This window comes from Sinohyriopsis cumingii, unplaced genomic scaffold, assembly GCF_028554795.1.
Source record: "Sinohyriopsis cumingii isolate HCF-2022 unplaced genomic scaffold, ASM2855479v2 utg000646l, whole genome shotgun sequence".
NCBI classification, from domain to species: Eukaryota; Metazoa; Mollusca; class Bivalvia; order Unionida; family Unionidae; genus Sinohyriopsis; species Sinohyriopsis cumingii.
In genome coordinates this window covers 1403692-1430608 of record NW_028315921.1, presented here as the reverse complement: position 1 = coordinate 1430608, position 26917 = coordinate 1403692, and the positions used below count along the sequence as shown (strand labels likewise).

The following is a 26917-nucleotide window of genomic DNA, read 5'->3' as shown; positions in this document are numbered from 1 at the left end:
CTTCTATCGCAGTATTTATCTTAGTAACATCTGCGATAATATCATCATTAGTTTTCTTTTGTTTCCTTTGGATATTGTCGTGTATTGTTTTATCAACTTTCTTAATTGCGATTTGGCGTACTGCGTTGATATCTTCAATGATCTTAGTATTATCTTCGTTGATTTTCTTGTGAAGATCGTCGTGTGCTGATTTATCGACTTTCTGATCACGAACCGCGTTAATATCATCGTTGATGGATTTTGTTTTCTCGTCGTGTGCTGATTTATCAACTTTCTGAAGTATTGCGGTATTTATATTTGTAACATCGGCGAGAATGTTATTAACGTCCCTGGTTGTTCTTGTTAGTTTTTCACCAAGATCGTCGTGTGCTGATTTATCGACTTTTTGATTTGCTAATCCACGAACCGTTTCAACGTCGCTGCTAATCTTAGTAATATCTTCGTTTATTTTCTTTGTTTTTTCGTCGTGTGCTGATTTATCTACTTTCTGATTTGCTAATTCACGTACCGCTTCAATATCATCACTGATGGATTTTATTTTCTCGTCGTGCAATGATTTATCAATTTTTTGAATCGCTAATCCACGAACTGCGCTAATATCGGCGAGAATGTTATTAACGTCCCTGGTTGTTCTTGTTAGTTTTTCACCAAGATCATTGTGTGCTGATTTATCGACTTTCTGTTGTGTTAATCCACGAACTGATTCAATGTCCTTACTAACTTTAGTAATATCATCACTGACGGATTTTGTTTTCTCATCATATAATGATTTATCGACTTTCTGTTCACGAACCGCGTTAATATCTGCGAGAATACCAGTAACATCCCTGGTTGTTCTTGTTAGTTTTTCACCAAGATCGTCGTGTGCTGATTTATCGACTTTCTGTTGTGTTAATCCGCGAACTGTTTCAATATCTTTGCTGATTTGATCAATATCATCATTGATAGATTTTGTTTTCTCGTCCTTCTGATTCATTAACACACGCATCGTTTCAACATCAGCGCTGATTTTCTTTGTTTTATCGCTAAGATCGTCGTGTGATGTTTTATCAGCTTTTTGGAATGTTAGTGAACGCACAGTTTCGATATCTTTGTTTATCTTGGCAATATCATCATTGATGGATTTTGTTTTTTCAACAAGATTATCGTAATCATCACTTCCACGTAACGATTCGATGTGTTTATTGATTTTTGCAATATCGTCGTTGATTTTCTTTGTTGTCTTGCTAAGATCGTCGTATAACACTTTATCGCCTTTTTCATTCATTGTTGTTTTTATTTCAGAAACGTCAGCGATAATATTAGTAATATCTTCGTTGATCTTTTCTACGTTATCAATGAGGTTATCGTGCAATTCCTGATCAACTTTTTTCTTTGTTAGTTGATCTGCGACGAATGAAGTATCAGTTGTTTTCTTTATATTATCATCAACTTTCTTGCTAAGTTGTTTTAAGGTTTCATCGAGTTTTTTAAGATCGTTAGTTAGTTTAGTTAGTTGCTTTGTAAGTTTTTCCTGATCTTCATTGTAGACTGCCTTATCCAACTTTAACAATAATGTCGCTGATAGTTCTTTATCAGATTTTTCTACATCTGCGATATTTGCCTTTGATGGTAAACTTGCGATAATATTAGTAACGTCAGCGATAGATTTTGTTACTGAATCTGATAACTGAGTAAATTGTTTGATGCGTTCGTTATATTCATCTCGGCTAATCATATCAGTTACTTTGACATTGCTAGTTTGTAATCGACCTTCGGTATTTTGAAAAACAGCAATTTCACCAGGATTTATCTCTGCTAACGATAGAAGATTGTTAATATCACCTTTGGTTGCAAAATTTGATGTATCGATTTTTTTTTCTTCATCTGTTTCTTCTTTCTTTCTAAAGATTGATCTACCGTAAATGTCAACCATGATATTTATCTACGGTATATTCAAATAAAATTTTGTGATAAGGGCGGGATGATTTTGAAATTGCATCAAGAACGTTAATTGATTCTGGACCGCATATTGGCGGATCGGTTGATGTTTGTGTTGGAAGTGTTGAATACCAAACTGGAAGTTTCAGCGAGGAAACATATTTGAAAAATTCGTTTGGTGGCGCTAATCCGTATGAGTCGAAGTAAATGATTTCGCGAGGATTAATCGCGTAGGCAACCCAGTGAGTACCAGGACCGGAATTTTTATCAAGGTTTATTATTCCTGTCTCGGTAGAGTTTGGTTTGTCCGGTAATTGATCTCGCATGAATACTCCTCTGAAAAATTTTATTTTCTTTTTTTTTGCTTCGTTGATTAAATCTAAATTCGATGATGGCGTGATGATCTTAGGCCGGTTCCGTATATTGGGGGTCGTCCTAGTCTCAGGCCAGATCCGTGATGGTATTTTTTTTTACTGTATCTTCCTCCGGTAATTTTTTCTGCTATTTTTTTAACTCCAAATCCTAATAATGGTCCTGCGATCGCAGATAATATAGGCAATAGGAAAGGAAGGAATCCACCTACCTTGATCATGTCTTTCACTGCGCCAATGGAGAGAGTTACATGAATACCAGAATTCGCTGATCTGGCTTTGGTAAATCGTCCGTGTTGACCTCGTGTCAGTGATAGTTTGTTAGGTCCACCGTGAATCTGATTATTTTTCAAGATTAATTTCAATCCTCGCCGCGCCTTTGTTGCTGCTTGAAGTTTTTTTATCTGACCCGGGGTCAGTGTTACGCTGACGTGTTCGTATGGCATATTAATAATCACTTTATCTAAATTTAGAATTTATCACATATTTTCTACGGGCGCGTCGATGACTCTCATTCTACCACTGATGCCTTCTAGGATCATTGTTCTATCACTAAGAATAACCGCGATGGCTCTCGCTGGCCCTCCAGTGTTTATTCTTGCTTTGAAATGAATATCGACAACCGACTGCTTTACCAAATCAAGATGTTCCAGGGAAAAATAATAGATGGGATAAAGAGTATTAAAATCTAACTGTGATATTTGCAATCCGGTATCAATATTTTGATCGCGACCCATATAAGTTAATAATCGATGATACGCGCGTGCAGTGGAATAATTAGCAAAATTGATAGCTATTTCCTCGGTTGGTTCTTGTTGGCCATTTATTCTTAATGATACGTTTGTTGCCTCGAATCGATCAAATATCATGTGACTGTGAGTTTGATCGTATCTATTTGCATTTTGAAGAACAATGAAGATATGCCTGGGCGCTGAAACACCTTGCTGTGACGCAATTCGCCAAGTGTATATTCCATTCATATTAACATCGGAGGAGTCGGTTGTTGTTGTTAGCCAGGACATGATGGATTTTCCTCCTTGATTCATGAATGATAATAATTTTTCTTCCTCGCGAATTGATGGTGTTATTGCTGGCATCCACAAAGTAATTTTAGTTAATGTTACCTTACCGACATCGCCGGCTGCACCCGCTTCTCGCCAAATGGCTCTATCATTACCCGCGGCATCTCGAATAAAGGAAATTGTATGCTTTGCTCCATAAATAACTTTCCTGAAATGCCGGCAAAATCCAAAAATGTGAGACAACGGAATTGCACAGGAGAAATTATTCTCGGCTCCAACTAACATTTTCTTTCGCGTGGCAAATCCAAGATTATAATCTTCAGTTTGATTAATTATCATATTTTCAACATCAACAGCAGCATTGCCGGCGTTATTATTCGGTCGTCTAACAACAAACGGTTTGAATATCGGTGCATTAGAATTATCCTTAGCAAACATCATACTAGGACCAGCCGATCTGGTGAAATCATCCGAGTATCTTGCTAGGCCTATAATCGTTGTTGCTACATCAACATTTTCAGTGATTGATTCAATCTCTCTTCCATCAATCATGTAAGTGGCACTCTTGAATAATGCCATGATACCGTTATTGACAAATCCAACGTTAAATTCTGCATCATAGTTGGTATTATCGGTTTTATTAAGTATCCCAACAACCTCGATATACGCCTCAGACGGAAGAAAATATCTTGTTGTATCGTGAACTTGAATTTCCTTGCGGTTAGGTGTATTTGGTTCAACTACCTCGTACGAGAAATACTGAAGATCTCGCATTGATGTGTCTCTACCTACTGGCTCGTCCATGTCAAACGCTTCATTTGACATTTGTGAAAACATTATTATTAATGATATCGTCTAAAACGAAGACCATCCCCTGAAATGAAACTTGTATTTCCAAGATTTGTATTTGCAATTTCATGCGCCAGATTTGTGTTTGCAATTTCATGTGCTATATTCGTCTTAGCAACTTCCTGCGCCAGATCATTTATTTTTTTATTTGCTGCTTCATTTATGGTTTTGCTAATTTCTGGCGGCATCTCTCTAGTGATAGGTAATCTGACCGGTCTTTTTTTACGTATTAAATTTAATATTTTATCTTTGACAAAGTTGAATCCTTTACTAGCTAAATTGCCAATACCAGAAACAGCGGTCTCACCAATCTTTCCTATCGCTTTCAATCCTAATTGTTTTACTATTGGTCCAATTTTAGGTATTACTCGAGTAACGAGACTTCCAACGATATCGCCTAATCCATTGCCGTGAACATATTTATATACTGGCAATCTAGAGTTTACTACGCGAACCAGTGTTGGTCTGCGTTGATTTTTGTGAATAATCATATTATTTCAATTATGTTGTTTTAATCGATAAGCTCATCAACAAGTTCTTTATAAATGTGGGAATCAATTACACCACCGCGAAATAATCGCTGACAAATATCTGAAGCTTCATTGATTATCTCACGAGAGTTATTTCCAGCTCGCTTTCCTCCGATTAATACCTCAAGACGAGACACGTCGTTGACAACACTGTCGGGGCAAACAGTATATCCGCTTCCATATCCGCTTCCTGATGATCCTGGTTTTGGTTTTGGTTTTGGTGATGACGATGGCGAGAAAAATTCTTCTTTTTCTTCTACTCCTTCTTCTTCTATACCTATTTTTTTTGCTTGTTTATAAAAATGTATAAATCCGGGATTATCAGGGTCTATTTTCTTATCCTTTGAAGCAAAATACACAACAGGTATCCATTGTTCGCGGGTGTAGTTATCTACTTTGTTGGGTTGTAAATATTTACTTCTTTCGCTATATTTAGTGGCAACATCAATTGGTTTTAAATATTTTAGTTTGTTAAGTCCATTTTCTGTAAAATATTCTCTGGGATTTTTATTAGTAATTTCTGAAAATTCTGTTGATACTGTAGGAGGATCCGGTTCATATGCAAAACCTTCAAATTTTTTATATGTTTCATCATTACTTCTAACCTGAGATAAATTATATTTTATCCGATATATTGCTTTACACCAATTTTCCTTAGAACTATAATTTCTCTTTCCTTCTACCGTTAAATAATTATTACTAATATAAAAACTTCTTTTTGCGTAATATCCAAGTTCTTCAAGATTACTAGAATCAATTTTTTCTAATTCTCCAGATACCTCGTTAAAACCTTCTGGTGTAAAAAATTTAGTTTTCATATTCGCGAGAGGATCGGGTTTTGCTAATTTTGCTTCTAGTTCTTTTTGTTCTTCTCTTTCTTTTTCTACTCGTTCTTGTTCTGCTATTATTCGTTGTTGTTCTTTTTTTTCTTCTTCATTTCTTATTCGTCGTAGTTCTGCTCTTTCTTCTTCTTCTAGTTCTTCTTTTTCTCTTTTTTGTTTTTCTTTTTCATATTCCTCTTCAGATTGTCCAAATAAAAATTTCTTTTCTTCTTCGTGTCGCCAATCCGGTGATAAAGATCTTCTACCAGATTGAATTAATTCTTCATTATCTTTTTGCGATTTTTGCAATTGTTTTTGTAAAACTAATATTTCTTTTTTTAATTGTGTTTTATCCTGACGCGATTGTGCTTTATCCTGACGTGCTTGTGCTTGTTCTTGACGTGCTTGTGCTTGTCCTTGATGAATTTGCTCAAGTTGACCAGGAACAATTCTAGAGTGTTGCTCAATATCTCTCGTCATAGGAATAAGCCCAAGATCTCTAAGTTCCTTATCTTTCGTTTGTTTACCGTATGCGACTTGTTCGATAACTCCGGTGACTGGACTCAACCACTTTGACGATACTTCACCAATATGATGTTGCTCGTCGTCGTATTCACGAACTTTTTTCTTAAATAATCGTTTTGTCGGAATAAGCTTCTTTACCGCCGCTAATTGCTCTCGCGCTAATCTAGCCGAGTGAGGCTCTCCAACTGTGCTAATTTTTTTACTCATCTTATTTTCAACGATATTGTTTTATTGTGAAATAAAATTAGCATCCGCGACCCAAATTCAATTATGGCAAATAAATTTTACAATATCCCCCCCCCAAAAAAGCTGCCATTTTTTTTATGCCCGAAAATGCAATTTGGGGGGGAATTTTGCGGATTATTTTTCGTAGGAGGCGTTATTTCTGCTTTCTGAGGCTTCTACGGATAAATGTTTGGTAGGAGGGTTAAATTTATCTGAGCCACCTGGTCTGTAGAACTTCCTTTGTCGAGGATTATTTTTGTGTCACGGAGAAGATGACCCCCCCCCCTAAATTTTGTTGTTTTTTTTTATGCCTGAAAATGCATCTTGGGGTGAAATTTTGCGGATTATTTTTCGTAGGAGGCTTTATTTTTGAAATCTGAGGTTTCTACGGAGATTGTTTGTTCGGAAGGGTTAATTTGGTCTGTGCCAGGGGGTCTGTAGAACTTCCCTGCTGCTAGATGTCCAACCACTGATCGAGGGTTTCTCATGAACTGGGTTATGTCTGATCTTCATCCATTCTAACGTTTTGTCCACCTGGGTATGGAATTTCTCACCCATCGCTGTCTGTTCTGCCTTCCTCATGTTCCTATTGTACAGATTGTCAAACTAGTTGAGTCTGATTCCAACAGGATCTGGATTTCAGTGAGAGTTTTTGCAGTTTCTCGGAGCAGATTTGATCCCACTTGGCCATATTCTTTTCTTTTGTTTGGCCCCTTTAAAAATGACCCTGTTGGCTCAGTAGCACCCTTTTTCCAGTGCACTTGATCACAAGATTACCAAGGTTTCACAATTCTTGTTTCAATGGCTGAAAACATGAATTCCTCTGGAGAAGCCTAAACCAGTGCATATGGTTAGGGAGTTCACCTTTTGCCAGAATTCGATACAGAGAGCGGCATACAGGGGTCAGGGAGCTTCCTCTTCTCCTCAGCCTTCTTCAAATTAAGGCAAATATCAATGCCTTTCATTTCTGGAAGGACCAACTCAGTGGGAAAACATCTGATGTATGGGATCATATGTTATTTTTTTTGCAAAGAATCTGTGAATGCATAATTTGGTGCAAAACAGTTTTCTTAAAGTATTCAGTATGTACCTGATGCTGTAGTTATGTACCTCGTTATAAATATCACATGGTATGTATATGAAGCTATGTGCTTACAGTGAAATTAAAATATTTAAATATCCATGCAAGTCTAGGTGTGGGACATTTCACTGGTTTGAACAGGGACAGGGCAGAAATTTGGGGCATTTCTGAGGAATTTTCAATGGTCACAACCAGGAGTTGTACAGAACATGTCTGATTTCAGAGTAACAAAAAGTCACCAGCTAATACTGATATATTTATTTTGGATGGTATGAGGTGATTTAGGCTTAAGCTGACAGCATCCCATGCCAGACCAAAGTTAAGAGGAAACTTGTCAGATGAGGATCTTGATTAACATTTGAATAACTTTGATCAGTGTTTCACTGTCATTTGGTGATGCATAACATTGAAAATGTTGCAGGTGCAATATAAAATATTATAAAAATTAATTCATGCAATGAAATCTCCAATTTTAGGTTCATTTGACCCTAGACACAATGTCAGCAACGGAAGTTTCACCAGTCTGTCTAGTATGGATTCTGCTCCGATTCTTTTTATCAACAATCATGGAGAAGATGAGGTTTTTTGTAACAGGTATTTCATTGTTATGTTTTAAGATTTATATTTTGCTTAAATTATTATCGACTGTGCTCTTCACTTAGTTATTGTTGTATTCATCTCCCTCAATAACTCACATGCAGTGGGGTCTAAAAACATAGACTGCACTTTAAGCAAGGGCACAAGTTACCATGGGACCTTTGAAAAATAAGTTACGCCATCCCTGCAGGACAAAAGTATGTATGTGTGTGTGTGTAAACTTGGCTGTTTAATTGCTGAATACTCATTTTATAATCACATTTTAGAATAATTGTTAATATGGAGCATTTTCTAAAGAAGTTGTTCATTATTTTGTGTAAATTACAGTTAATTTCAAGTTGCCCAACATCTGAAAGATTGTGAACATTATTCCAACTGGTTTCAACAACCATTCACATGTAATTGAAAACATTTGTGTAGTATATCACTAAATTATGTTGTTGATTAGTATGCTTTCCTGCTTATTATGTTATATCAGAGTTTAAAGTTGGAATTCTGCGAAGCAGGGAAGCAGACTACTTGTTGTAATGCCATGAAACAAGATTATTTTTTCAAAACTAGTGACATAGATTTGATGTAGCAAACCTAACTAAACTGTAAAACTAATATACAAATTTCACTTGTTAATTTTTTTATATTTAATTGTTTTTTATTTATTTAACTACTGTCTCCAGTAGATGTGATATTTTCATCAATTAAAATTTAGTTGAATATTGTTATTTGCAGTATACTAAGAATGTTGTTTGGAAAGAAAATGTAACAAAACTTATAACTGCTGTTTAAAAGTTTACAATTTCTTAATGTTGATTTAAATTTCCAGGTCCTTTCTACAGTTTTTGACATTAAAATGAGCGATATATCAGACTTTCTGTTACCAATTGTTATCACGATTTTCTTCAAGTTCAAGAAATAGGGTTCAGTTTTTGGAGTAGTTTCTAGTAAAAAAAATTAGGATCTATACCTGACTCCATGTTATAAGTGGGTTCGCGGATTGATAAGGACACAAGTTATCGAGGGAGTAGTGTATTCAATTAGGTCAAATGAATGGATCCTTTTATATCCTTCCTTTGGTATGCTGTCTACTCTTATGCTACTATGAATGGTTGTATTTCTCAAAACAGTTCTTTTCTAGATTTAGGTTTAGTAAATGTTAAATGAACTCATTAAGGGGAGGTAACTCAAACTCTACTACAAGAGTTGCTGCCTCGTGTCACAGTGGTTACCTCACTTAAAGTAACTTCTGCTTCTTGCATCATTTTAGTAGAAGTTGTTTGTAAAAGCAAACTGCATAGATTCTTTCTTTCCAAAAAATAGTTTGTGATTTTTTTAATTAGTTCCATATGAAGGGATAAAGAAATTAAAAGACCTAAGACATCTATTGCAAATTTTGTGTTATTGGAGGGATTTTTTTTAATTGTGTTTACTGTACCATATTTTTGAAACCTCTCCTGGCCATCAGTATTGTTAGTCCTTTGATTTTTGCATGATATTGAGTACTTTGCATTACTTGATTACTTCTGTGAGTGTGATTCATAAGTATTAATTTATGCCACAGTGTGTCGAAAAGATTTTTGTGGCATGATGTTGTGATGCTAGTAAAGGTGAGCATTATGCTGTGGACTTGTTTCATTACAGCAGCCTGAGTCACTTCTTTCTTCTGCCAAAGTTCATGCCACTTTTTAAGTTAAGAATTTGTTTTATTTAACTATTTTACAGAAATGAATGAATTAATTAATAAATGAACAAACAAACAAATTCATTGATTAATTAATTGGGATAAAATTGGGATGATCAACCACTTTACATGGGTGAGTTCCCAAATGGAGTGACATCCCTTTGATGGAGTGCATGACAATTAGTTTTATTATTTCTTTGTTTTTTTGTAAATGTTTTTACTGTAAAATAAACAAAAATAACATGGAAAAGACAAGTTTTGATAAGGAAAATCATATTCCTTAAAACTGTCAGAAGTCTTTGTAACTCCTTGAGAAGTCCCTGAAAAACAACTCTTGATGGCTATATGAACCATTTGTATGATAAAATCGTCCAGGACCACTATCTTGGGAACTTGTAATACCAACAAAACAGAAAATCAGAAAAACTGTCCCTGCATATTTGTCTTCAGAAATGTGTCACCAGCAGAATTGCTTCCTGAGCACTGTCATGTCCGCTCTGTGTAGATGTGACCTTCTAAAGATATTGAATGGAAACTTGACAATGCTGGAAAAGATAGCAGACTATACTGTATCAAATGTCATGGTAAAAGAAAGTAAGCGGAATTGATGTAAAGCATGTATCTGATGACCACATCAAAGTTATTTTTGAAGGCTGAAAATCCTTTCTGCTTTGTAATAAGCTAGGTTGTATCAGGTTTACGGTAAATGGGTGGAAGAATTAATGGCATAAAGAACTTTAAGAAGTGGAAAGTGTTTGTAACATTTGAGGAGTTAGCAAAATTTAGATGTACATGGTAAGAATTAGAATGTTTCTGTTGATAAAAAAATTGTTGGAACAATAGATAGAGTTCAGAGTGTTATCATATGTCCAATGGACATATAAAAAATACTAAATGCATGTGTGTGTGTGTGTGATTTGGATGTTTGTTTCAGTATAATTGCTATGATTCATGCAGTTTGGTAGTTTATAGTGATGTCTAGCACTGGAGCATCATGCCATAGACATGTAGCATGATGTCCCACCCAGTCACATTATTCTGACATCATGTTGACCAGTCCTATTACAAGCCTCTTAATGCTGATAGCCTGGCAAGGCAGTTGTTAGTACCATTTTTTTTATAAGTCTTTGGTATGACTTGACCAGGGTTCAAACCCACAACCTCCCACATCTGAGGCAGACACTTCAACCACTAGGCCACTGGAGTGGTCAGTATTGAATTCCAATAACATGTCAGACATATTGGAGGTTAAAACAAGTTATTAATGCCTCTGGCAAGAAAATGAACATGTTATAAAATGTGTATTTATCTGGCTTTATTTACAGGGTGTTTATTAAGATTGCTGTTTGAGAGCATAATATGCTACATGCCTTTAGGTCATATAAGTAAAATATGTCAACTAAAAAGATCACTAACAACCTGGAACTCAATTGGATGTATTTCCCAAAGCTACCCAGCCTTCAGTATAATGGCATGGTTGCTGTAAATGTAGTCTAGAATGCTGTTTTATGTGTAATAGGTGAGACAATTATGACACTTGTCTTCTTACGACTCTTCCTCTCCCCACCTCCATATGCATTAAATTGTATGAGCCAGTTAGGAAGCAGGAATCTAGAAACAACTGTCTCAGTTACTGTCCATCTTAGGGTCAGGCCTGAACTTTTTCAGGAATAGAAGAACTTGCTTGCCAATTTAAACTTTCAGTTTTAATCAATGGGCTGTTTAATCAAACATCAGAAGTTACATCTGATTCTGCTGAGTATGATTGGACATAAGAAAGAATGCATGATATTAAGAACTATCATTGAATAAAAATATGGGACTTTAAGTTAATAGTTCTGTTTTGGGTGGATTTTTATTTCATTTATCAGTTCAAGCTAGAACCATTACATGTCACAGTCAGACAGACACTTTCATTTCAGTACTCTTTCTAATACGCATCGATTAAACACTGACTGAACATGCTCAGGTAACTAATATGGGTACTTTGTCACAAAGGTATGGCAGTCTCATTATCAAGCAGTCTGGCTATAAAGTGGTATGTTCTATTGCTCCCATCGATAGCATTGTAATAAGGGAGTTCCATATTTATTTTTACTCATCATCTTAGTGAGGAATGTCATTATTATCAAATCTATACAGCTACAGATATTGTAATAAGTGTATAACACGTCACCAGTGGGACATATAACCTATCCATTCTTCCATCTGTCCATCTGTCACACCATGGTCCTGTTTTTCGGTTAGGTCAAAGCATTTATATATTACAAAGGGGGAGGGGTATTCCTATTCAATAAACACTTTTCTAGCTTGTATGCTTTCAGTCCCAGTAGTGGCTCCTACAGGCAGAGACATTCAAGCAACAGTTCTGGAATTCTTTCAATGGAGCCAGCACACAACTTGCCTTTATCACATTCATCTAGTCCTTTGGATGTGCCAGTTCAAGGGAGATCACCACGTAGAAATGTGACAGAATCCCCTTCTCCTTCATGTGGAAGGTACAAAATACTTTATTTAGTTTATTCTATTTCAGTAATGCAGATTTTAGGAAAATTCATCAGTTAACGGATAACAGCTCAAAAGGAGTGGTCTTTTAAGTGGAAGAAACTGGTGGACCCAGAGGGCAACGCCCACAAATCAACAAAGGACAGCAGTTAGTCTGAACATGTGTCAACTCAAACCTTGGACCACAGAGATTTATATTGAGTGTGCTATCCTCAGAAAATCCAGGTCCCACTTTATATACTTGAGTATAAATCAAGTCCATCTGCAAAAATGACCCTGATCTGCTGATAATTAATGCATCATCTTATCAGGGTCTATGTTGTTTGTTGTACTAAATACTCTTAATAAAATGTATAGACCAAGGTCTGCTGGAGCATTATGTGATGGCAGATCTGGGTCTGTGCATTTTGCAATTGCACTCAACATAAATAAGTTAAGATGGTATTTTTCATGAATGTTCAGAGGTTGCATATTTCTTTAGGCCCAATACAATTGCCAAATGTACCTCTGTTAAACCTTGGTGAGAAAGTAGACAAACGGATTTCATAGAACTTATTTGAGAATAAATTTAGGTTGTTGAATATTTATACATTCCATGAACTTTAATATGCCTTGATTTTCTTTTTTTTAAGTTGCAGATTTTTAGGTGAATACTGTTAACATTATTAACATTATTTACACATATGGAAAATGTTCATGTTGAAAAAAGTCAACATTACATTATAGTACAGTTAAACCTGGTTATCTAGATTAAGTTGGAGGTTTAAAAAATTGTTTAAAAATATACAGGGTGCTATGGATTTTTGTTATACCATTGGTGCTTTTATCTACTCTTGTTCTAAATAAATTAAAAACCACTTGCTTGTTTGCTGGAGATGGCCTTGGTTTGGAAGTTTGACGGTTTCTGTTTAGAGATGTCTGTAAGTAATGTGATCAAGCCGTGCTGAAGTTTAATGCTTTCACTCACACCAAACATAGGAACTATTTAATTTATAAGTGAACTCTGAACCAAATTTGTTAATTCTGTATGGATTAAGTTGGTTACTTCGTGAAATTTTCAGTTCAGCACTGTGCAATGTAGCTAAAAAATATCTAATTCATTTTAAATTTATCACGTGAAACAAATTAGGTATTTTTATCTGCATTTATTGATGTTGAACTGATAATTTACTGAGTTACAGATAAGATAAAATTCACAATTCTGTCTACAATGAACTATGTTGTTGTGGCATTGCCTTGTGATGCTGTCCATTTTGAACGCATCTCCTGTAAAGGTCAGAAACATTTTCTTACTTTAAAGTATTGTTTGCAACTTAATTTGAGATTGATTGATTAGCATTTGTACCATTAAAATTTGGTCTTGTACCAACTTTTTTCATCCATGCTGTTGCAGCATCCTGGTAATAGTGGAAATACTGGATCATTTCTTGTAAAATTTCTCAGAGACACCACACCAAAACTTATGCCCAACATAACGGGGTTGTCAACTTAGCAAGGGTTGAGATATGTGGGGAAGAATGAGCATAACAATTATGGAATTTTTGCAATCAGACCAAAATGCTTGACATGCAAAGATTCTCGAGATAACCATGGTCGAAATAAGTGGGTTTGATTGTATTAAAACAACCAGTCCCCAAGTCCCCCAGTTTTTGATGGTTGCCATAAAACGGGGTAAATATTATGGTCATCACCTGAAGTTGACAAATCAACCATGCATTTGCAATTTGTTTTAGCTCTGCTGGTCATAAACCAGAAGGACTTAAGGGATGGAAATTGTCCATTGTCGATGGTTTTTCCATTATCAGTCTTTCCATTATCAGTCTTTTGATTAGCACAAGTTTGATGTTGCTATCCCTCCTAAACTACTTGAAGGATTGCTATGACATTTTACACAAATTCTTCCCAAGGTTTAGATGATCCTAAATGAAAATGATTCTGCTCAGGCAACCAGCATGGCTCCCACATTGAAATCTTGCTATTGCTGTTTTTTTTTATAGAATGGATGGTCACATAAGCATGGGGTCAAAAATAGGTTACAGACAAAATTGGCCAATGTTTTCATAGGAGAAGTGATCTTTTAATATGATTATGAATTATTGGATAAAGTGATTAATGGATTTAAACCATCCACAGTCATAATTCACTTGCAGATGAGCTATTTAAAAAATAATCAAATATCTCTTGTTTTTCAATGATCATATGTGCATTTTCATAGTTATTCCATAGATAAAAATGTCATTTCTGACATTTATCATCATTAGGTTATCACCAGAAGTGAGTGCAGAGCATAAAACATCTTTTTCTAAAACTTTGTACCTTCTGCTCTAAATAGAAAATGAAACAGAAGTTGATGTTTTACTTCAATTTTATACACAAGCAAGGTGTGGGGAAATGAAGAGAAATCAAGGCAAGGAAAGATGAACTTTGCCTTTTTCTGTGTTTAATGGCATGACAGACTTGAGGGGGACTATTTTGCCTGAATCACCCCTAGCATCGACCTTGGATGTTCAATCAAATACGGATGAAGATATTAAAATAAGAGTGGATTAACATGAAACTGTACCTACCATGACCATCAATTACACACACATGCAATTTTCAGAAATTGGTCTTCCACAATGTTTTGTTTTAGAATTATTGCCCTTTTTATCTTGCCATGGACAGAATTATGTGAGTGCAACTAATCCCAGCTTTTGATGAATTACTTTGAAACTTGGTTGATATTGTGAGCATCATCTGAAGATGTGCATTTCCACAAATTTCCGTGTTCTCCCAACTTATGCCAGAGTTATTGCCCTTTTATGTCTTGCTGCTGAATGCAATGCAAGGAAGAACCTTGTGAATGCAACTTTTCTCGCAACATGTATATATCACTTTGAAACTTAGTAATTGTTATGGCCATCATCTGTAGATGTATTTATTGTTGATTCTTCATGGTGGCACACTTGTTTTTTTAAGTTATTACCATTTTTTTCTTGTAGCTCATGGCATTGTGAGACTGAATCTTATGAAACACAACTTATCTTGCTTTTGTTTTTTAATAGATCACTGCAAAATATGACACATATGATGGTCATCATCTAATGATGTGCATATTCACAAATCTTTATGCTTGTGAGGTTTTAGGGCTGGATTAATATATTTCAGAATTATGTTAATGCAACTACTTTTGAAGTTTTCAGTGGATTGGATCTGAAAATATGAATATTATCCAGCCTAAGGGGAAACATTCTCCCCTTTACAGTTGAGGCCATCTTATAACAAATCTTCAGTTTAATCGAGCTATAAATTGGGTTTTAGCATATTGTACATTTTTATCATTCAATATGCCTGTTTACTTTCAGTTGGCAAGTTATATCTCTGCCCATCATGGGGGGTTCTAGTGGCCCATCTAGCGGTTCCCAGTACAGCTCCAGTGCAAGTAGTCCATGGTTAAACTCGTAAGTTACTTATTCTTTGTTGTTGTTGTTTTTGGATTTATCGCCATTTCTCAGTGCAAGATAGGCTATACATGGCAGCCAGTATAACCAGTGAAAGAAGAACCCAGGGAAACCCCAGTAAGAACCACCAACCTGTGGGAAACTGCTGGCAGCTTTTTCACATACTCACATTAAACAAGACTGAGACTCAAACCCAAGCTGTCATAGGTGAGATGGCAATGATTGGTAAAGGTGAGTGCTTTAGACCACTTGCCAACCCGGGGACCCTAGTTGTCTGTTAGGATTCGTTATATTTATAATTTAAGTATATGTTTGTAAGTAGCATAGATTAAGATATAGAGACCCTGTATTTTGTACACTTGAAACAAAAATGAAATGCATAATTAATGCAAATGAAATGCAGAATAAATGCAAATGAAATGCAAAATGAATGAATTAAATGATGAAATATTGAATGCAAATTTAAAATTCAGAGTGTAGGATGGTGAAAACAGACAGATGTGGGAAAGCATTTCTTGAATAGATTATAAAATCAATTATTTTTCCGACTTACACTGAATTTTCAGTCAAAAACAATTTTGCATGATAATTTGGGACCAGGTTCTTTTACACTGATTGACAATTTTTCACTATATAAAAGCCATCATATTTTCTTGTCGAGGCAGACAAAACAGCCACCATTGATGTCATGACATCATCACCAATTATATCTGTATAATTTTTACTTCAATGAAAATAAATAAAATATAAACTGTGCTGATGCATACTTTCAGATGTATTTTACATTTATTGCAGTTGCAGTTATATTTTTGTTTGTAAATTCAGTGCTGCATTTTGCATTTTATGCATTTTCTGTTTTATTAAGGCTCATTTAGAAAGGCAAGCTACAACAGTAGTTCTTTCCCTTTAATTATGTCAAAAATGGGGGGGGGCTTTGGTAAATACATGTCCATTTTGTTCTAAATGAATCAAAATGCAAAATCAGAAAATATTTCCAAGACCGTCAGTCAGAAAAAGAAGACAAGATGATACCTGAAATGCAAAGATGAATGGAATGCATACAGTGTGTAAATAACATGAGTTTAGAATGAATTTTAAATGCAAATGAAATCTAGATTTGGTAAGTTACCCATTTCATGATGGGTATTACCCTAAATGAGCCTTAAAAAGAGTTTTAAATTGTGAAATGGTTAAGATGTTTCTAGAACTGCCCTATACACACTTTTCTGATAAATGATTAATGAAGAGTTTATTATATGTATCTCAAATAAATTTTGGAACATAGACTTTGCTGTAGTTTGTCAGTGAAGTTAGCTTGCCTGCTCACAAATGCAGAACACACTAGGGTATACCCTTTTCATCATAGCTGTTCCCTTTATTTTTCTGTGTATAGTATTGATATTGGTGTATTTATACAAATTTCAGGATTTTTTAATAGTCTGTTTTTGATTGTTTATACTTCAGATGTGAAGAGGCCGCTGAATCGGAACTAACTCCAAGAAAAGAAAAACTAGATATAATTCGACGGCTTTTCAACAATGCTTACTCCAACAAAATCACACGCAAACAGAAATACAAGGAAACGTCAGCTGTATCAAACCTTTTTGACCATTTTGCAGAGAAAGTGGGCATAAAATCTTTCAAATAGCTTTTTTTTTTTTACACCCATGATGTCTCTGGAAGCCTGGTTCTGTATTACAAAAGTGCAATTCAAATTTTTTATTTTTGTTTCTCATGCTTTAGTCGATAACAAGACATTGGTTGATTATCTCCTTGCCAGCAAAGTAGCATTTTACCTGTTTATTTGGCCACTCCTGTGGCCTAGTAGTTAGAGCATCTGCCTCAGATGCAGGAGGTCATTCATGTTTATTCACAACCCTCTCAGAATTTCATTATCCCATCAGTATCTCAGACCCAACATTACCGATACTCATGACAATTGTTCCGGTATATACATCTGCATGAAGATAACTATGCATATAAAAAATATTTTTTTTATAACCTGATTTACATCTCAGTTTACACACTATAAAATAAATTGGATGATGGATAGGTGGAATGAGAACTGAAACCATTCAGTTCATTCACTACCCATGTACAGCTAGATCGAATGACAGACAGGTGAACTGTACATACGATACATTATAGCATAAGAAGAAATAAGAGAGAATTATTCAATGCAAAACTTTTAATAAAACAGTTGTTATATAAATATTAAACAGTACATATTTATATATCTTTGGCATTCCTTGGATCTCACCCTCCACTGCATGAAGTTAGTTGCAGTAAGCTGGTAGAATAGCATATAGTTTCTATGAAGGCAGAAATTGCCAGTACTAATGAATGACAGATTTGTCAAGACCAAAGAGCTGATGTACACTGCAAGACAGAATCACCATGACTTTATTTAATGACATATTTCTCAAGGCAGCATTGCCAATGTTTGAGGCAGAGTCAGTATGACTTGTTACGTCTGTAAGTTGAGTGGATATGGGACAGAATGCCTAAATGATGCTGCATGGTGCGAAAGGAATTACTTGAGTAGTATGCGGTGCAGAGCTCGTAGAAACAGATTTGCATGTGTTACGTACCCACAGTTATGTTAATATCAGCTGGACAATGACAAACCATATAAGCAAACCTGGAAAGTAGTAACACATTAAATTATAAACATAAACAATTATGAATCTGAGGAAATTATTAGGATAATTAAGACACCAATCATGATGTTCACAGAGTGTTCACTGTTCATATTTAAATTATAGCATTTATGGGCGATAGCAAGAATGTAATCACTATATAATTATATAGCATTTGGAAGCAGTGATGATATACAATAATCTGCAAGAGTGTCATAAAAGAAAAATGCAACAAAGCATATATATTCTGAACTGCAAGTGATGTTCCCTGTTTGTGGTCAGTGCCTAAAATGTAAAGAAGACTATAAACACTCGGTATAGTTATCAGCAAGGACGTGATGTCCCAAAGAATTGTACAGTTGCCACAAAATGACACTAAACAGCCACAGTTAAAGTTGACTGAGTAAAATAAATGATGTAGATAGGCAAGAAACAGACCTGTTGTGCACAGTCACTAGATCGGTTGAACTTTATGTGTCAAATAGGAGTGACAAGTGCCTAATAGTAAATAAACAAAAGATGATGCAACGATGGGGTACAAACACTAGTGGTACATAATACATTGCACAGAGAATCTGATGATCCTGCTCCATAAAGAGAACTTCCAAAGAACACTGAAATACTAGCAAAATAGCTAACTTCCAAGGAATACATCCATCCAAAGAAACACAATGATCACAAAGGAATACACTGAACACACAGTATATACTAACCCTAAATTAGTGCACAAACACTTCGTCACAATGAAAAGTGAACATGATCCAAGTAGATCAAACTGTCAGTAGTATTGTGGAATGTGTAGATCCATACATGGTCGATGTGTGTGTAAAATGGTCCTGATATAACACAAGTATGAATCGGAAGTCCATTGGCCCAGCATAATAATAAGGTTGTCCTCAGTAACTGCATTAATGTGTGGTCATTGAATTTATGGTCTGGATAGCCTGGTACATGTAGGAGCAGATATAACCTTTCCAGAATAACTGATCTAGAAAGTGGATTAATACCATCTGTGGTAAATTACAGATTGGGAGGCCTAACACAGTCGACACTGCTGCAGATTGCTAGATAATTCTTTATATGGGGAAAGTACAGTTATCCACTGGAAAAAGCTTATTCCGCACCCCATATCAGAATTGATCAGATTTTGAAGCCCTCAGTTGCACTAGACATATCCAGCAATGTTGACTTCATGGATATGCAAGTACTCCATATCAGTGGTTGGTATAACAGAAAATTCACTGTAGCATAAGAAAGCAAAGAAAGCTAATGGAGATGCAGTATACCATCCTCCGAGGGACCAAAGAAACCATTTGCAAGCACAGGACACTTGTGCATCAATATATGGAAGGGTATGGGTAACCTTGTGCTAGTGGTCCTAACATTCCTTAATACCATTTGCAGTCTTGGACAGCATGAATATAATGCACCATCAGGGGGATGATATATGTCCAATTTGACATGGAAATATTTCATGCCACACAAGTACATCTTGATGTTTACTAAATATGAATAATCTTGTAGCAATATGCAACAAACTCTGGTGGCCAAGTGGTCTAAAGCGCTCACCGTTATGGATCACTGCCATCTCACCTATCTGCGTTGGTTCAAGTCTCGGATTCGGCCAATGTGGGTATGTGAGAAAGCTTGCCAGTAGCTTCTCGGTGGTTCTTTCCATGGTTTTCCTGAGTTCTTCCTCTGCCATTTATACTGGCCGCCATGTATAGCCTATCTTGTGCTGGAAAATGGCGTTAAACCTAACAACAACAACAGCAACAAACTCCACCAGGACATCTTTATCAGTGAGTACTGAAGGTAGATCACATTTGCAGTCCCAGTGGTACGACATGACCAGGAATTGTCTGAAGGCTTTATAACCCAACAAATTAAAAAATTGTATGTGGTTTATGTGCAGCTTGCAGGAACTGGTCCATAGTTTTGTTTAGTAAAGTATCAGCTGCTCAAGGGCGGGGCATGGATGAGGAGTTTTCTCTGCCAGATGCCAGAAGAGACAGCATCTGCAGTTAGGTTATTTTTTCCTGGGACATATTCTCCTTAAATCTCGCCAAATATTGAGCTGAAATTCAAGTTAAAAACCTGAGCAATTTCATTATCATGGGCGACTTAGATCAACATTTTATCTTAGCGTTACTGATATTGTCACAGTGGAACAAAATCTCTTTTCTCTTTCACATATGGCCCTATAAATGGGCAGCAACTAACATGAGTTAGATTTCCAGAAGAGACATAGACAACTTGTCTGTACCCATTATGTGAAAATTTGCAGGCCACGTTCCTTGGAAGCACCTGCCTTGGAAAAAAAAAACCCGCTGAATCCAAGAGTTGATGATATATAAGGATATATAAGTAATGATTTCAGGATCAGTAGCAAAAGTAACATTAGATTCCAGGAAAAAGTCATTCAGCATCTTTAGATCCATTCTACATTCACTATTCAGTTTCTTTGTATAACATATTCTCTAGTTGACTGACAGGAACTAGAGACCGAATTTTTTGGAATATCTCACTCACATGGTAGCCCATATTGGTACTTTTCCACAAATTAATGTCTAATTGCTTTAGTTGGACTATACTTACTCTGATGTCTTTTTCCTAATGGAATGAAATTGTTTCAAGCAAGTGGATATGTTTTCAAGTTCAAGTTACAAATATTTCATTTGGTTGAAATGACATGGCAGCCAAGAAATGGCAGAAGTCGGTTGAAGTTAGAAAATTTTTCTTTAATGAAATGAAGAAGACCATACTAATATGATTTTATATCCACTTTATTTACTTCAAATTGAACTGTTTCAAGACCAAAATCCCTTGGACCCAAATGATTTTGTTGGTTTTAAGGGGTTTTCACATTACTGGGGTTCATTGTTTTTATCCAAGAATAAGATGTTACCCAGTTTCTTTCTTATATTCAAGTAAATGTAAAAATTTCATTGGTCAGATAAATGTGGTAACTTGGATTTCATAGGATCCATGTTTAAGTGTTGGTTTTACTTTTCTGTTTATGTCATTAGGCTGTTTAGAAATCATTTGATGACCATGTGCCCTCTTTAAAGACCATTGGCTGACCACATGCCCTGTTTAATGACCATTGACTGACCACATGCCCTGTTTAATGACCACTGGCTGACCATATCCATTAATTTGGTTTTGTGGGTTTCATTAATATAACATTGACATTTGGGACCAAATATTTATTTCAATTTTCAGAATGGAATAGTTTCAGGGAATTTTTGGGCCTACAGCTTTAGTTATTAAAATTAAAAACAAAATATGTGAGCAGTAACAAGATTAAGTTTCAAGTGATTTTGGTTGACAGAGATGTCAGACTTGAGTGAATTCACTGTATCATTTTTTAATTTTTAATGTTTTAATTCAGAATTTGTGCTCAGTAGAGTTCTTTATATTTTTCTTTTGGTGCTTGATCATTTTGTGTTGCATCATCAAATGTGGCCACTGTTGTCTTTTTTTAAATTTCTAGGAAAAAGTTTTCTTCCAATATGTTCTTGATATTTTGCTCACAAGGCCATAAACCAAGTGGACTAGGTTCATGGCCTTTTTATGCATCGTTTCACATCCTGGCATCAAAGTCTTTCAAGTTGGTGTAAAATGATGCCAGTCTACTATCAAATATGACAACCATTACTAAAAATAGAACAAATTTTAAACAACTTTGTCTCCAAGTAGTGAGCAAAATTTGATCATATTTTACAGAAAGAATCATGGTATTTAGACCTTTAAACTTGTTACAAATGATGCTATCTGCAGTCATATTTGATTGCCATGTCAAAAATATAAAAATATCCATTATCCGTCAGTAATTGCTATGATCAGCTTCTTCCTGAACAACCACATGACCAGTTTCAACCAAACTTGGCAAACAGCATCCTCGCATAAACAACTTTAAAGTTTATATAAATGATTCCAATCTGTTATTAAAAATGGACACCATTACCAAAAATAAAACAACTTTTAGAATGATTTTTTTTCAATGACAACTGAATGAATTTTCACAAATATTGACAGAAAACATCGTACCTTGAAATCTTTTTGAATTTGTACAAATGATGCTGTTTCAACATAAAATAAACCCATTTTTATTTAAAATGCTAACCTTTAAATTACTACTCCAGAACTGCTGAATATAATTTGCCACAAATTTGATGGAAAGCGTCTTATTATGAAATCTGTTCAGTTTTATGCAAATTATGCCAATGTGCCATCAAAAATGGTTGCCACTGCTAAACATATTTGAAAAATTTAAATGACTTCTCAGAAACTGGTTAGCAGAGAAACCATTTTAGTGTTTTAATTCTTTTAAAGTATGCAGATCATGTTGAAAATTCTTAATTGACTTGTCAGAAACCACAATACAGGATTTTCCAGATGTTACAGAAAGCATTCTGGCATGAAGGGATTTTCAACTTGTGCAAATGATGTCAGTCTGCCATCAGATATGACTGCTATTACTAAAAATAGAAAAGCATAAAAGTAGAAAAACAATGCATAACTTTCTCTTTAAAAAATCCAAACAGAATTTGACCTACCCTGATATACAGTGTCTTTGCATAGGGGTTTTTCAGTATTAAATAAATGATGATAGTCGGTGATGAAATATAGATCAAGATGCAAAGAACATTAGTTTTCGTAGCACATGTAATCAACTAGATTTAAGAATTTGGTTGTCATTGCCAAGGTCAATCTCACATTATCTCATGCTGGCATGGTAAATGTGAATATTTGCTGTTTTATAAGTTTTGACAGATAAGGAGTAAATGTTTGTATTTAATTCATCAGTAACATTTTAATCTTAATATACGGGGTTTGCCAACTTTAAAGCTAGGGACGTTTGTGCACAGGCTTTCAAAAATCACATCAGAGATTGACTCGATGCAAAGTATTGATTTCATGGTGATAAAGTAGGTGCAGATTTGTAATAATATAATGTGAGATTTTTTTGACAAGTGTCTGGAAATAAAAGGTACTTGTCCCTAGTGATTAGCCACCTAGATTTCTTTAAAAGTGCAATTGATGTAATTAAAGCTATAAGACCCACAAGTGGTGTTTAACTTCTAATATTTATATAATAACTACAGAAAACATATATATTTATAGTATGACAAATAATTAAAATGGATTAAAAACATATATTTACAATTTATTAATTGTGGGTATACATAAATCATGTACCTTTTGTTATTGTTTTATGTTGTTGATGAGACAAATCTTCTAGTTTATATATAACAAGAAAAAACTTGTATGATGCTGCAAAGTGTGCACAAAAGTCCCATTGACTTAGTGAGGTTTCCTCTTTAGTATGAATTTATTGGCATATTGCTTTAATGTGGAAGCAAAGATAACAAGAAAACAAACATTCTTCATTTTTAAAAATAAATGTTATGCTGTTTCAAGAAAACATCCCATTTTTTATTTTATGGTATGTTATAATAATAATTGTATTATGTTGTCATATTTTGGCACAAGCTCAAATCTGCTGAGAGCATGTTCAGTTTCCCAGTCAGCTTCCTCTGGATCAAGATGGCATTTATAAAATTAATCAATTTTCATAGTTTAGAAACAATTATTGCTGCCACAATCATATCTCAGAGTAAAATAAATTCTAACTTGTACAAATGTAAGATATGGTGGATATTAATGTTGCTGTAAATTATGTTTAATAAACTAACACGTAACTATTATTTAATTATAAGTGTGAAGTATTGTATTGCTTCCTTAATATTCTTTTGCCCCAAAGGAAATTTTGTTTCCCAGATTATGTATGGTGTAATCCATACATATACCCTGTAGCAATCTATATGTCTACATTCTGTCTTACTGTCCTTGTGTGTCCTTCATATCATGTATGGATCAATCATATACGGTCTGATCCAATTTATCCATCAAAGTTCGTTGGACTCGATATTGTCAGATAAAGGTGACCGTCAAATAAGCAAGTTTTACTATAAGACAGAGTTCATTGTTTACCACTGATGTTTTGTTTACATTTTGGTAATCAGACTTAAGTAATTGAGAAGTATAACCATAATGCTCCTTGACCATTCTGTTGTGAACACATGTCAGTTATTCATTATTGTCACCTCGAGGGATGTAAGCATCAGATTGTAGAGCAATTTGGCCAGGATAATTAACATTGGGTTAATGAATTAAGATTGAATATAATTAAAGCATTTCTTATGCAGATGAAGACAATGGATTCCGTGCATGAGAGTGCACTTTGCTAATTTGTTGATTGTGCTTCAAAGTTTTATCTGATACATTTGATGATAACTTGCAAGTTCCAATAAAATGTACATGTCTTTTCTTTCCTTTTCCATATGTTTATGAGTGCAAATGAAATGGGGTTATTTACATTGCATGGTGACAGTTAAAATCACTGTCTTTGGAAATGAACTGGTTTGAACATAATGATGGGTTTGGCTCTGCAGGTTTACAATTTAAATTCTAGCTATGAAGGTTAGTTCATTTGTGTTTGCTAACATGGGAAATATATGCTTTTGATGCAGAAAGGGAGGCAACTCAGACTTGACTGATACACAAATTTGTGGGTACTGCATGTCAGCTTGATTTATATGAAAAGTCTGTCATCAGTTTATTAACTTTAATTGACCTTTTAAGATCTAATATAGATTAATATTTAAAAGTCCATTATAGGAATATTTGTTATGGACAAAGATTATGATCATCATTTATCATTGAAAGTGGATAGCTACCCCTCCCCCCCACTCCCAGACACCCCTCCCCTCACACACATTAGTATTCTCCAAAATTTGTTTCCCTCACTATCTCATGCCCTGGCTTCTGCTGCAATCAGTGTTTAAGGACCTTGTTACTTGTGACATTGAGGGATAGGTATGATGTGAAGTACTATTTTATGCAGTTTTCTTGGTTAAATGGCAGTTGGATAAAACCTAGTAGACTGCATATATCTATCTATTTTTGTATTAATTTTCAAATTATCTTAGTCAGTGTCAAGTTATTTTTAAAAGAGCAGGATATTGGAGATAAAAGTCTTGACACCAGAAAATAGTCCATTTAAAGATAGTCTGAAATATGTTGAGGAGTTAAGAACATTGCAAGAATATAAGAATATAATTTTGAAACTTGGTGTAATGTCCTTTTTTTAGGATCAAGTGATGATAATGAAATATCTGTATCTAGAATGATATGAAAAAGTCTTAAGTGAATGAGGAATACTGTGAGTTCAAACCATAGGATACCAGTTTTTATGGATTATTTTGCTTGCTACAAACTGAATTCAAAGTCCCAATGAACTATGATCCTTTTGTGAGAACAAAAGGAATTCCTCAATCCGTGAATTCCAGCAGTGACAAAAATATAGTTTTTCCGAACACCTATATATGCCTATGAAAATAAATGAATTTGCAGTATTTGAGGTAATTAGTGGCATTAGATTTCAGAAATTTTGTTGTGTATTTCAGCAACACTTCTGGTATCAAAAGAGCTTTAAGTTTTATCTTGCAGTCTGGATGTAAGTTGGATAAATTTGTTTGCCAGTATATAGATATTCTTATCCGCCTTGAATTTATGTTTGTATGTATACTGTATGTCCTGCTAGGATATCATTGCATTTGTCACTTTAAAGTTTGATTGGTTGCTTTTGTCAGTAAAGCTCATCTATATCTGTATTACTATTAATAAATTGTTTACTAACTTCATTCTTTCACTGCATTTGCACAAAAAAAATTATGAAGGTAAAAATATCGTGATTTACTGTACAAAGGTAAAATATTCAATATTGACAATAGAATTATATTTTGGATAAAACTAACAAGGCAAAACCATTGCCATATAAGATTATGCATGATTTACTATGTATATGGCTAACAGTTGATAATTTTTATCATTTAAAGGGAGATAAGGTTAATAATTTGATAAAGTTTAAATAATGAATAATTAATTGACATATATGACATGTTCAATATTGCTTGTGTTTATGTGTTTCTCCTTCAAATACATTCACCAGTCACATTATGTAAGGAATATTAACCTATTACCTTGCAAATCAAGCCCTAATAAAAGATGAAAAGTGTCTTTTTCTGTTATGTAGACAAAGGGCAATAACTCTTTCTCATTACCTTCTCTTGCTGCCACCAGGTGTTGCTAGTTTTCAGGTATGCTGCTGTAATAGTAACAATGTACTGCTTAATCTCTGACAATCCAAGCCATTTTTGTGTTTTAATTGAACCATTTAATGTTCCTTTTGGATCTGTTGTGTGGATTAATCATTTTGCACACGGTTGTATACATTATTTTTTGCAATTTCTGCCAAATGTGAGTTATTTTATCGCCTTTAGGAACTTTGTGTATTTAAACTACATTATACACTCTGTCACTGACCTCATGCAAGGTCATTACAAATTGACATGACTTTATTTTGCTTACTCCATTCATAATGAAGAATATATTATCAAGTTTTAATATGCTGTATTGTTAATTTATGCTTAGTTTTTTTGTTTGGTGTTGTTGTCATAGAATTGTTAATGTGGCATTCTGCATCAGTTAATGTGGCATTCTGCATCAGTTCTTAGCATGGCTATAGACTTATAACATGTCACTTTTGTTAACTTTTACATTAGTAACGACAGTGATTTAACAAGTTTGTAATGTACTGCATTACTAGTTTTATGCTTTGTTTTTCTTGTGTTGTTTCAGTTGGAATG

At 34.7% G+C, this 26917-nt stretch overlaps 1 protein-coding gene across 3 annotated transcripts in view; it reads left to right on the top strand.

Moving 5' to 3' along the window:
• LOC149773538 (phosphatidylinositol-3,5-bisphosphate 3-phosphatase MTMR14-like) overlaps nt 1–26917 on the top strand; it is a 120046-nt gene that overhangs the window by 85442 nt on the left and 7687 nt on the right. Inside the window, exons 16-19 of one of the 3 annotated variants that reach the window (XM_089946406.1) lie at nt 7821–7938; nt 11941–12114; nt 15466–15561; nt 17026–17248. In XM_089946406.1, coding sequence (XP_089802532.1) covers nt 7821–7938; nt 11941–12114; nt 15466–15561; nt 17026–17209 — 572 coding nt within the window. In that variant the 3' untranslated portion in view covers nt 17210–17248. The remainder of the gene's footprint in view (nt 1–7820; nt 7939–11940; nt 12115–15465; nt 15562–17025; nt 17249–26917) is intronic. The other 2 variants (XM_089946407.1, XM_089946408.1) reach the window with 2 other exon arrangements.